This window comes from Apus apus, chromosome 9 (assembly GCF_020740795.1).
Source record: "Apus apus isolate bApuApu2 chromosome 9, bApuApu2.pri.cur, whole genome shotgun sequence".
In the NCBI taxonomy this organism is placed as follows: Eukaryota; Metazoa; Chordata; class Aves; order Apodiformes; family Apodidae; genus Apus; species Apus apus.
The window spans coordinates 863,001-875,991 of NC_067290.1; the positions used below are offsets into that span (position 1 = coordinate 863,001).

At 42.8% G+C, this 12,991-nt stretch overlaps 1 protein-coding gene across 5 annotated transcripts in view; it reads right to left on the minus strand.

Annotated features, from left to right (window-relative positions):
• FGD3 (FYVE, RhoGEF and PH domain containing 3) overlaps nt 1-12,991 on the minus strand; it is a 112,909-nt gene that overhangs the window by 48,391 nt on the left and 51,527 nt on the right. For all 5 annotated transcript variants that reach the window (XM_051627704.1, XM_051627703.1, XM_051627702.1 and 2 more), the window contains exons 2-4: nt 6,101-6,271; nt 3,177-3,345; nt 1,443-2,040 (exon numbers count right to left, since the gene is read on the minus strand). In XM_051627704.1, coding sequence (XP_051483664.1) covers nt 1,443-2,040; nt 3,177-3,345; nt 6,101-6,271 — 938 coding nt within the window. The remainder of the gene's footprint in view (nt 1-1,442; nt 2,041-3,176; nt 3,346-6,100; nt 6,272-12,991) is intronic.

Here is a 12,991-nt window from a genome sequence, read left to right on the forward strand (position 1 = left end):
TCGGCTGGGTCCTTTCCACTGCCCTTTGACTAACTTACCCTGGCAGGTTTGATATTCACTGAAGTTGAAGAAGCAGCAGATTGGCCATGAAGTGCTGGAGAGTCCCAGGCTGCAGAGGCAGCTTCTGAACACCATAGAGTGGATGGAAAGTCCAGTTCCTCCAGGATAAGCTGGGGATAAAGCAGCAGGAAGACTGGCAACGTAGAGCAACTCATTCATAAGAGAATGTCTGGGGCTTTTTCATGCCTTCCTGTAGGTATGTTTGCCTCATCAAGCTGTCTTCTATTCTTGGAAAAAGGGGACAGCACCGAGCAGTAGCTGTACTCTGAAACTGCACTCATCAGCTCTGATGACAGAACTTCTTGCACACCACAGACCCACATACAGTTGTCATCACTCTTCAGCAGTCACCGGCTGAGTTGATCCAGAAGTTACTGAATGAGTTTTAACTGCCACATTTCCCAAGGGACAAGCTCTTAAATACCCTAACCAGGATATATTTGGTGATTTCAACAGAACTACATGATGTGCACAAGCTGAGGTGTGAACACTATAGTTCACTAGTTACAGCTCATCAGTTGCTAGTGATCACCATATTCTTTAAAAAACCAAAACGCCAGTATAACTTTACTGTCATGATGGCTGAGGGGGGGGGAAGCCCCAAACACAAACAAAACACCACACTAAACAAAAAGGGGAATATTTTGCAGACATTTTAGTCAAAGCATCTTCTGTTTTCTTTTTCTGGAAGAAGATAACCTTTTCTGTCGTCACTATTTCTGAAATTAATATCTTGATGAACAGATCATCAAAGGAATCTGTCATTTATCTTATACTCAACAGCCTGGGCTACACTATCCTGAACTGAAGAAAAATCTCTTCTAGCTACAGTTCCCTATATTTGATATAAGCACTCTCAAAAGAACTTCTTTGCACACCAACAGAAACACAGGCCTTGTGCAAAAAAAACATAATAAAAGAAACAACAAGTGTGTTAGAAGAGATTTCCATCAAGCATGTCCTTCTTGGATGCAAAACCCTGGCTGTGCAAGATTCACTATCCAAGCAGCCCCCTGCATATCACGGAGCCCCACTGAAAACAACATGATCCAACAACCAGAAGCTGAACCTTCACAAATCCAAAGAAGAAACGCAAGTTGGAAGCCTCTGCCTTACAAAAGCATTTATATTTTAACAACTTACCTCTGGCTATGATGGATACTCTTACATGAAACCTTTTAAATCAAGACTGGAAACCTTTCTAAAAGATACTGTCTAAGTCAGGAACAAGTTATGACCTGCACCATGCAGGAAATTACAGTGACTCTCATGATCCTTTGACAGAAAACCAACCTAACAACCAACCCAAACAATTTATTAAAGTGAGACAAAGAATCTCTGGCCAGAGTCAGGAACTAGTTTCAGAACACAAACTACCTTACCTTGTTTACATCCAAATATTCTAACTTTGGCACTTCTGCTGTCTCTTGTTCCTCACTGCTTCCTTCATCAATGTCACTGTCTTCATCCTGTGTGGAGTCTCTCTTCTGCTCTGCACAGGAAGGTTTGGTGCCCTTTTTTTCAGGTTCCACCTCCCCTGGGTTCCCAGCCATGCTGAGCTTCTTTTGCTCTGCACCATCTTCGCTAGGAAAAGTCTCCCCTGCCACACTGCAAGAAGGACTGTCAATCCCACTGTCTCTGTTGGGAATTTTACCATTACTGTTCAGTTCTGCAGTCGAGTCTTTATTGCCAAACTCTCCAGAGGGCTCTTTGCTCACAGTCACAGCACCAGAGTCTTCATGGGTTTTGCTATCACCTATGCTTAGCTCTTTAATTTTCATGATGTCTGTGGTAGATAGATCCGTGCTGCATGGTACATCTGGCTCATTTTCATCTGGTTCACTTTTTTCATTTGTGGAAGAGCCACTGGAAGCCACCACGTCACAGTCACATGAGCTCGGTTGTTTGGATGAGTCCAGGGCAGGTTCCATCTTAAGAGTTAAATTTAGCTGGTTTCTTTGAAGAATATGTACAGGTTGCCTGCAGGTGAGGAGAAAGCACCACAGTCATTCACATTAACACTCAGAGGGAGGTTTCAGAAGTGCCCCAAAAGACTTGATTACCCCTTGATTCAAGTTTTATTTCTTGCACGCCCCTTACAATCCTAGGAGGCCAGTGTTTACACATTGCTGTAGTAATATTCACCAACACTTTTGGCTACAAACACACCACCTCTAGCCACAAGTTTTACCGAAATGGCACCACCAGAATCCTGGGCCTTTAATAGTCCCCACGTTGCTTTGAAGAACAGTCTGGTTTGGAGGTTTGGGGAGGGAGGAGTTATCTTTTAAAAGGAGCATTTGGTTGTAGGCTCCTGTAAACAGGAACTCATGTTCTTCAACGGAAAAAAGCCCTTGGGGCAAGGTATTTTCTGACAGAGAGAGGACGTTTGTGAAGTACAAGAAGGCACAACTTTTTCTTTTTGAAAGACACTTTACTGGATTCACCCAGGTCACAATACACTCCAAGGCACAGTACAGTGTCTCTGTCTTCATCTCCCTCTTTACACAAAAACCCACTCAGCTCCATCAGTCACATCTGGTCTTTAGAGAATTTTCACGTGTTTGTAGGATGAGCTGGCTTTACAGCAAAATTCATACATTTAATCCTATTTAATGCCTCTTATGCATACATTTTCAGAGGAAATGCTGTTCTCCATGACATTGTTTCTAAGTACATTACAATTTAAGCCTCCCCTGCCTCCAAGAAGCAAACTAACAGTGTGTGTGACATTTACTGCACCTTAAGACAGACAACTAAATTATTTTCTATCACAATAATCAAGTTCTGATAATACAAAAACCAATCCCAACATCAAGTCAACTTACTGAAAGCAGACTCTGGGCTACTTGTTTCTGGCAGGACACTTAACAAATTTGCCAGGTCCTAAGCTCCTTAGAACAACTGTACATGACAAAACAAAAAGTTGCTGAAATACACACTTCTTTTAAAAAAAGAATAAAATAATTGTGTAGTCAGTGAAGTTGTGTACTTTGAGTAGAAAACATCCTGAGAGGAGTTTCTACATGATAATTACAACTGTTTTCTATTGTTATAGTCCAAGTTAAAAATCCAGAAAAGGGAGATGAAAGCAGATGTCATGGAGCCATATTTACCTAATACTTTCAAATTTCTCAATGAGCGTGTTGACTCCTGCTGATATTGGTATTTCTTCCTCTCCAGGGGCAAAGTTCCTTGATGACTTGGGATCCGCTGGCAAAGGCCGAGAAGGTGCAGGAGGAATTCTTTCCTGCCCAGGTTTGAGATGGACAGGCTTAGGAGGTACTAATAAAAGAGAGAGGAAAAAACAGGAGTATGAATCTCCATCTTCTTTATCCTAAACTGGGAACAAAATCCAAGCACTCAATGCAGAACGAGAGGTGTCCATTCTTTCACCATCCCTTATAAACAGCACCAGTGCAGTCCCAAAGCATTTCTGACACCAAAGCAAGCTGCTCTGTGCTGAAGAAAAATGATGGGCTTCTGTTTTGTATTCCTACAGCCGGTTCAGACGCATTAGCAAACCGAGCTGCTCGCGGAGCTTCACCGCTTCCTCGTTACCAAACAGGATGCACAGCTCACACTTCGTGTTTGAAATGTCCTCACCATCTCAGTCACACTAACAAGTTTCTCCTCCCATGACTTTTCAAAACTCAGGCACTCTGTTAAGTCTCATCTACTGGAGAAAAAAAGGAAGAAAAAACAGAAAATGACCCAAAACTAAGCACCAAAACCAATTCCACCTGGATTTCAGTGCCTTGTGCTGGCTTGGTCAAAAAGGCCACAGGCACAACAGAGCTGCTTTTCTTCCTTTCCTTCTCCCTCCCCCATCTCCTCTGTGGTGCAGTCTTCATAAATTTCCTTCCTCTTTTGGTTCTACGTTGAGTTATACATGATATAAATAAAACACACGTTGTAAGAACACACACGTCCTGCTTAAGGGTTTGTCAGGAGGCAAAGGTACAAAATATAATGCAGCACTGCTAAAAAAATGTCATGCAATTTGAATGGGATGCAATTAAAAAAAAATATTCAGACCTTATATTGCTTGCAAAGTGACTGGTTTTGGAAATACGCAAGCAGTTACCCATGGCAACGGGCTCACGTGCTGTGATGGCTTCATCCAGTGAAAGCAACTTCACACACGCAGAGCTGACACCAGAGGGTAGGAAAACAGCCTGTGCCATCACTCCCAAAGCATGTTGTTACTTGGAGAGGTGCTGCCAAGTACCACTCTGGTCTAGACTATCCAAAGAGTTACACATTACATGAGGAAACTCTAAATATGTGTTTCATTTAACAACATTTTTAAGAACAAGTTATTTCAAGCATTTCCAATTTTCAAATTGTCCATATGGCACATCAGCATAATGTGATTAACATTGTAATAGAGTTTTAATTAGCAACTGTTCTGAAGGTAATTTCAGTTACTTTCTTTAGGAGGCTAAATGAAGGCATATGCACCCAAAAAAAGCCACCTCCTATTGTTCCTACCCTGCAGAAGGCTCCTCATCAATTCTAAGCTCCACATCAGCCCAGACTGTTCCCCTGTGCTGGGCACTGGGGAGGGGGCACCTCGAATTCTGGGGTCAGTTCCGGGCCCCTCGTGACAAGAAGGACATGGAGGGGCTGGAGCATGTCCAGAGAAGGGCAAGGGAGCTGGGGAAGGGGCTGGAGCACAAGTCTGAGCAGGAGCAGCTGAGGGAGCTGGGGGTGTCCAGCCTGGAGACCAGGAGGTGAGGGGAGACCTGCTGGCTCTGCAACTGCCTGAGAGGAGGTTGGAGCCAGGGGGGTCGGGCTCTGCTCCCCAGGAACAAGCCATAGGGCAAGAGGAAATGGCCCAAGTTGTGCCAGGGGAGGTTTAGATTGGAGCTTGGGAACAATTTCTTCGTGGACAGGATTATCAGGCCCTGGCCCAGGCTGCCCAGGGCAGGGGTGGAGTCCCCATCTCTGGAGGGATTTCAAAGCCCTGGAGATGTGGTGCTGGGGGTCATGGTTTAGTGGTGGCCTTGACAGTGCTGGGTTAATGGTTGGACTTGATCTTAAAGGTCATTTCCAACCAAAATGGTTCCATGACTCTACAATTCCACTGTGACCAAAATCTCTTTTCTGTTTTTCTCACATGACAATGGCTGCCTATCACATGGACATGCTTCTTTAAATAAATTTAGTTATGAGCTTAGTATCTTCTTCAGGCTCATCCTCTTTTGCTCCCAGTGCCTCTCAAACTAAATGCTTTCTGCATCTGCAATTACCTTAAGTCAACCATCTACCAGATACATTATTTTAACCAATTGTCCAAAGCAGGAGGAGGTGGCAGTGGAGGCATTTGCAAACTGACATTACAGGCACCTTCAGTCATTTCACTGATGGAGAAACATGAAAACAATTTATTTTCTCTTTCAAGAAACTCGCTGCAGTGTTTTTTTCACAACTTTTAGGGAAGAAAAGTCTGGAGACACCAGACAACCTGCCTGGAAACAGCTGGAACATGCTTCGTCCTGGCTTCTCTTCCACCATACTTTGGGATGGCCACCTATTTGATTACGAGTCTGGAGCTACCCCAGCCCACATGCCACCCTTGCATGCAACTGCTTTAGCTTCTAGTTCTCATTTTTAAAACACAGTCATTCAATGTAGGTATTTCCTGTTGCCTGCATAGTTTTTACAATAAATGGAAAACAGACCAGGTTTAAACAATAAGCTATTCTTACCTAAATACTAAAAAAAAAAATAAAATGAAGACAACATTCCTAAATTAAACTTACACTTCCCAGCTGCATGAGGTATAGCAACAGTACAGGAAATAAAAATTGAGAAATTAAGTAATCTGGTCTGCCCAAATCAATTTTTTCTTGAAGGCTTCCCTAACAATCTAACATTGGAAAAATAGAAGGTAATCAAGGCCTAGCAGCAGTAATTGAACATAAAATAAATAAAATGTTGGATGTGACCTAAAATTAAAATAATTAATTAAAAACCATGATACTCCCCATGCAGTAGAAGCTTGTAGAACTGCTAGAAGAACAAAGCCACTTGCCTTGGGGTTTCTGCAGAGGATGCATTTTGGCCAGTGGAGTTTTGGTTTTGGGCTTCCTTCCAGTTTGATGGATACATTGCGCCGGGCTGATGTGCTGCAGCTCCCCACATGCTTCCAACACTGGACTGGAGTCAATGTGACACTTGATTTGAAAAGGAGAACAAGGGCAACCTAAGGGAGAGCAGGGAAAAAAAGGCAGGATTTATTTCATTCTGTCAATCCTGAAGAGAATTTGTGCTACTTCTGGAAGTGTATCACTCATCCAAGTTCCTGAGGAAAGGGAGGGGGGTAGAAGAAGGGTGAGCCACTCACAAGTTATTACAACCAATATATCCAGCCTTAATAGTGATGTCAACCTAGCTGACTGGTAAGACACACAGAATTTCTGTAATCATCAATGAATTAATTACTTCTTTACTTGGGACACCCCAAAAGAAAGAGTCAATGTAAAAGATAAAAAACATTTCAAAAGGATTTATCTGAACAGAAACAGAAGTGCCCCAGCACACAACATAATGGTCTTTGGTCTTTCATTTTAAATGGTCTTTAAATTATACGTATGTTACACCGAGCTAGAAATGTGTCCCATGTGGGGGGAATGGTGCAAGCCAGGAGATTTAATCATTCAAGCTGATTTATTATCATATGGCTATTTATTATTCCTCCTTACATCAAATATTAACATTCCTTCAGAAGGAAAGGCTCTGGTCTAGAAGATGCCATTAAGATATGATCCAGTGGGAAAACAGAGAAAACAGTGATGAATATGTTTGTCTTCTGATTTAACATTCTTGATTCATTTCAGTAGCCATCGTGGAAATAACCCCATATTTCCACTTTCACAGGGTGGATGCTGCATTTTTTGATTTGGGGTTTTCTTGGACTTGTGGCAAGCCTACAGCTAGCTTTACTCATGCTAGCTTTACTAAGTGTGTCATAAAAGAGTAAAAAAAAAAAAGGGTTTAGAAAGGACTGCAGTTTAAAATTGCTGCATGTGAACACATGAACTTCTAGGCTTCTGGCAGTATGGAGAAGCAGAAAACAGATCAAATGTAGAAATTGGAATGCTGATCCATAAAAAAAATAGCAAAGAAAACATGGCCAACATTCTTTCCATATTCCCATTTTAAAGTGGACTAGCTGAAATTACCAGCCTTGTGATGGAGTGAGAGGTGACTTGCTTTATGTAGAAAGGATTCATCTAAATCTGAAAAATCAACCTTCACCTTCCTGTGAAATGTTTAAGAACATTGCATTAGCTTCACAAATGCAACCAACTCTTGGCCAGATTTACATTAAGATCAAAAAACTGAAATGACAAGCACTTCCATCCATGTCAACTAAATTATCTTGGGTTTATACTAATGGTATTAAATCAGGATATGACCTTTTGAATAGACTTTGAAATCTGAGCCATACAGACTGCTTGGGAAGATTAGCTGAAAGCTGGCCTCAAAATACAGAAACTTTCACAGCAATATAGATTTTTTAATTTTTTAAAAAGAAGCATAAAATATTCAAGTCAATTTTGCTAACAAAAATAGATTCAGATACACAAATCTATTAATTGATCTCTGCCACCCAAATCCACAGCCCCTGAATGCCTCAGTATGCCTGCCAGTTGGTGCTGGTGAAGCTTCATTAGCATTTCTGCCACAAAATCTGCTTTTCAGCAGATTTGAGACCAGCTATTAAAACATCCTTCCAGCTGAAACCAGGAATTTATAAGTACTAGGTTTTATTCAAACGTAATTTCACTTATCAGGAAAATGCAGTGAAAGTAGAGTAGATTATTAGAGCAGATTAATAGATGACTGTGAACACAGGAAGAGCTGACACAGATGCCTCAGCTCTGGGTGCCGAGAGCTGCCTGTAACAGCAGCAGTGCTGTGGTGGGACAGCTTTTTGAGAACAGGACTGAGCTTTGCTCCTTATTAATGGGAGCTCAGCAAGAAACTGAAATAGTGCACAGGAGAAAAGTACAAATTCAAGAGAACAAGAAGGGCAGGGTAGAGGAGACAGAGCTCAGTGTTTCAGCAGTATCTCTGACTGATGGCAACCTTGTCTTTTCCTGAAAATTACTTCCAGGATCCAACTGTCAATGGACAGATCTCTGTACCTGCAACAGCTCCAGAAGAGACCAGAAGACATGTTTAAGTTGCTGTGCTGTTCCATCACAGCAGTAGGGCACCAGCGTCCTCTCTGGCGAGTGCTGAGGCCCCAGGAGACGCTGGATGTGGCCACAGTCCCTCTTAGAGGCTGGAGGAGAAGAACCTCCTCCTGTCCTGTGAGCATCCCAGGCCCAGCCCAGCTATCCTTGTTTTGACTTGGGATAAGGTACCAGGTGCCCTAAGCATTCCCTGTTTCTTTTCAACCACTGCCCCAAGATTGGACTGTCATGTTGGTATCATTCTGTCAAGCTTCAAAAAGGAACTAAAGCCCAAGCTCTTTTTTTTTTTTTCCTTTCCCTGCTGAGACTCCCTGTTGTGAAAGCAGGTCTGACCACCTTTTTCTCTCACTGATAAAACTAAGAGCTAGTGGCTACTTGCTTGCTCTTGAGTGCATGGCACCACCAGACACCTCCCTCATGTCAAGGTTGGCAGCTCTTATGACTTGCTTACACTACTGAAAAGTGAAGTGCTTTGATCCATATTTTATGAATCCAGATACAAGTTTTTCTCTTCTACTGCATAACCCTGTCGAACAATCATGGCACAAGATCTTCCACTGGTAGTCAACAAATGCAACCTTCTTGCCCAAAACAAGCTCTGGACTTGGCTCCAAATGCTCTAGGGCTTGTGCTCAGAGGCATTTACAGAGTAAATACTTGGCAAAGCCTTATGCTACTTCCCATTAAACAACATCTAATATTAAAAAAAAAACCAACCAATCAAACAACAAACCCATCATCCTCTAAACCCACAAAATTTTATATTATCTTCATATTGCATGCATAAGTTACTGCTGAAAATATATCAGTTCACCTAGTGTCTGTGCTCAACCCATGAATTTATTGAGCAAGTGGGCACAAAGCAGACAATAAAACTGATAAGTAGTTGGAAAGAAGAACTTAGAAAGACACAAATGCCTTAAACACCAAATGTATTGCTGGCCCTAAATCAAGGAAAATACGCATGGGTGAAACCACAGAAGTGGCTTTCATTCTTTTTCATTTAATTGAAGCCAAGATGGTTCTCTCTGTTCAGCTCTGATGTGGCCCCTAAGGGCTGCTTTTTGCACACAAGACAAAAATCCACTTTCCTTACTTATTTTTTCAAGTGGTAGAAAACGATCTGTGAAAACTAGATTTCCTGGATTATTTCACATGGAATTCTCTGAAAGCAAACACCGCTGTCTGATGAGTGCGTGCCAGGGTGCTCCTGGGAATGGAAAACAAGAGGCACACCACAAATAACCCACTTCCAACACATCCGTGGCTCTGTCAGATGCTTCTAGAAGTTGGAGGGGTGATGGACCCCACACTGCCTGCCCTCCCACACTCATCAAGCCTGTGGGATCCAAGGCAGGAACCACCTTCTCTTTGCTCCCAGGTCCAACGCTGGACTGTGCAAACCCTCCCAGGACCGGATTAGCTGTAACTGCCATGGAAGCACTTGAGAAGGGCTCTGCTGTGTGCAAACTGACAAAAACTGGCTGTGCCCAAACCCTCTAAAAGGCTCCCACTAATAAACTGTTATTCCCAGAGAGCCTGGCTGGCACTAACTTCCCATCTGGTCCCTGGTTACCTGTGGCAGCTCCAGGCTGTGTCATCTCACCTGGGTGCAGAGCATGCCAGCATCTCTCAAGCACACACAGCTGGAGCCTGCACTTCCAAACACACAAAACTGCTTTGAAACACAGTCCTTGTGCCTCTAATGTATTTAAGCTCAAATACTTCACAGCCTGTTTGCAATTCTACTCACAAGAACAATCCTGTTTACAATTTCTCTTTTCAAAACCAATCCAAGCAGAAAAGGATAAAGATGATGCTTTCCAGAGATAATTTTTTGCATTATATTCTAAAATAATATATATTTAGGGCTCCTACTACTGAGGTAAAACAGAACTTCTGAAAATGTCTAAGGTAACGTACAATTTTTATTTTTCACTTCAATGGAAAAATCAGTCTTTCTGACAGAATGAAACACCATCAGGAAGCTCTCTGATGGCACAGAGAAAATTCTCAAGTATCTCCCCTTATCCTCACTAAGCTGTTTCCATCCAGAAGAAAGCTTCTGTTTTAAAAAAGTTTCTCTTAGTTGCAAAATCGAGGGCTACGATATATTCTACTATTAGACTAAGATAAAATACAAGGATTCAGGGTGCTCTGCTGAGTGTAATAGCAGAGACCAAAGCCCAGCAGATGAACTTCACTTCTCAGGCTTTTCACCCAGCCCACAGCACTTAGCTCCCAGTCCCCAGGCAGCAGCATCCAAAAATAATCACAGTTTTAAAGAAAAAAAAAATAATCTATTGGAGGCGCATGATAGACAGCAGCAAGAAGCAGAAATGTTATGACTAGCTACTGGTTTGGCACAGCCTATGTTTGCTGATCTGATAGGAGGACTTCTCAGCCAGCCCTCTTTTAGAGGACAGATTTTTACAGTATTCCTCTGAAATGAAGAAAGCCAGCAGCTCATCCTGCTAGGCCACCTCTTGCACCCCACAGGAGGCACAGTGCACAAGGAGCAAGAAGGATGACAAATGCTGGACTAACAGCAAAAGGCTCCACAGACTAGACACTCTGGAAAGGCATTAATAAAAACCACCTTCTTCAGAAATTTTCTTTCACCAGGAATTAATACTGTTGGGGGATTTCTCTATCCATCCTGAACTATGAACATGACTTTGAATGCCTGCTCAATGGAGGCTTCCTAATTATTTGCTAATTTAGGCTCTCTGCAATATCACTGAAGTCAACAGCTCCAAAAGGCAACTCAGTGTAATGCCAATTAGGTCCAACTCTAAGCATGGGAAGACATTATAATTCCCTAATCTTTCCTCAAGCATCTAAAAGTGAAAATATTTCAGACAGAAAAGGGCTGCTATATCCTGAAATGGTGCCTCCATTTCTAATGCTTTTTTTTAATATTCATGATGCACATCAAATGGATAAGCAACCATCACCAGTCTGATTAAAAACCTTTCTGCAGGAAATCACACAAAGATAAATGAACTAGAATCTATACAATGGAAAAACACACTTTCACACATAACAGGAGCCTACAACTAAGAACGTGGCCAGAACTGCACAGATTTAAAAATAACAACAAAAATCTCAGCTGTGAACATGTAGAGCTATTTTGAAACTTATTTCTTGCCTAACCATCCTTGCAGGACATAACAACAGACATCTCAACAGGAACTTAACTCTTCCCAAATGTCAGCGCATCCCTGCATTTCCAACTGAAACATCCACTCCAGGCATTCCTTAACACTGTCACTGACAGTGAAGTTCTCTCTCTTCATCTCTTCCTCTGCAGTAAAAGCCTTTCAAGAAGAAGAGGCTGCTCTTAAGGCAGAATCCTACCGCTAGAAAGCAAAGGGCTTCAAGGGCAGAGCTAATGCATGGATTTGAATGAATAAATATCACCAACCTACTTAGAGGAACTCTGACAGAGAAATTTAAAGGTGCTGATTAATGTCTTCCTTGCGTCAGCAGGAATCAGGCGAGCAGTATAATAACACTCTGTCCTTCATGCTCAGGCTGTGTTACCGACACTGCCAGGTAAGGACATCTCTGAAGAAGCCACAGCACTCACCACTGCAGGAAAATGCCATGTTGGCAGCCCTAACTGCCAGGCACTGCAGTGAAATCTATCTCCTGATGTCAGCCCTAGTAATGGCACAGCATTACCTGCTTGTGACAGTCAGCTACCAAGCACCCAACCCCATCCTCAGAGCGGGTCATGACCCACAGCTCCACAGTCTGTGTTTGCCCTCATCTCTCCAGTTCCACATGCTGCTCTGCACTAGCCCAGCTCCCAACCCCACCCTGCTGAGCTGGAGGGAGTGAAGCCCTTCCCACCCTGCCACCAACCGTACCCTTCATTTCCCTCTCACACTGCTTCATTAACTCCAGCATCATCCTCAAACCCACTGAAAAACTCACCTCATCCTATACGGCCCCTTGCAGGGCACCAAGCAGTGTGTGCTGGGGCTATCCACAGCCCCTTCTATCAACCCCAGCTCAATGACTCTGACAACAGTTATTTCACACCACATCTATTTTTCTGGCATTCCAAAATGTCAACTTCACTAAAGTCACAGCAAAGTTATCACCATAAGCTTTCAGGAACAGATACAATGAAGAAAACATTATGCTTGAAAGCAAGAGCCAATCTGGCACGGACTGCAACCTGTATCAAAAGAGATGTGTGTCACTTACTTGTGCGCATGCAGAGACCCCCACATTTTTTCTTATTTGCTCAAGCTGTAAGACAACCAGAAAAGGGAGACGAGCTCCTGACGCAGCTCTCATTTCATGCCATGCTGAAAGAAATTCTCCCCCATCCCACTTCCTACCGCCAGTGCGGTTGGGTGACTCAAAGGATAGAAACGTGGCAGAGGCGAGAGCGGGAGCTTTGCTGAGCACAAGTGACAGGAGATTGCTGGGAGCCTCCAGAAAAACACTCTGGTTTTAAGTTTCATATGCATCTGAAATGCAATACACAGGATGTGGATGATTTAGAAGCCTGAAACTTTCTGAAGTAGAAAAGAAGAGAAAGCTGGGTACCCTTAAAAAGCTTTCTGCCTCATTACAGCTCCAAGTTAATGCAAGGTCAGTAAGGGCAGTGACATGCCACAGAAACAAAAAAGTGTCCCAGTTCTCAGCACTCCAACTCTCCGTCTGCTTCATAGCTCCTCTGGGACATAAAGGGCCTAAGTGCA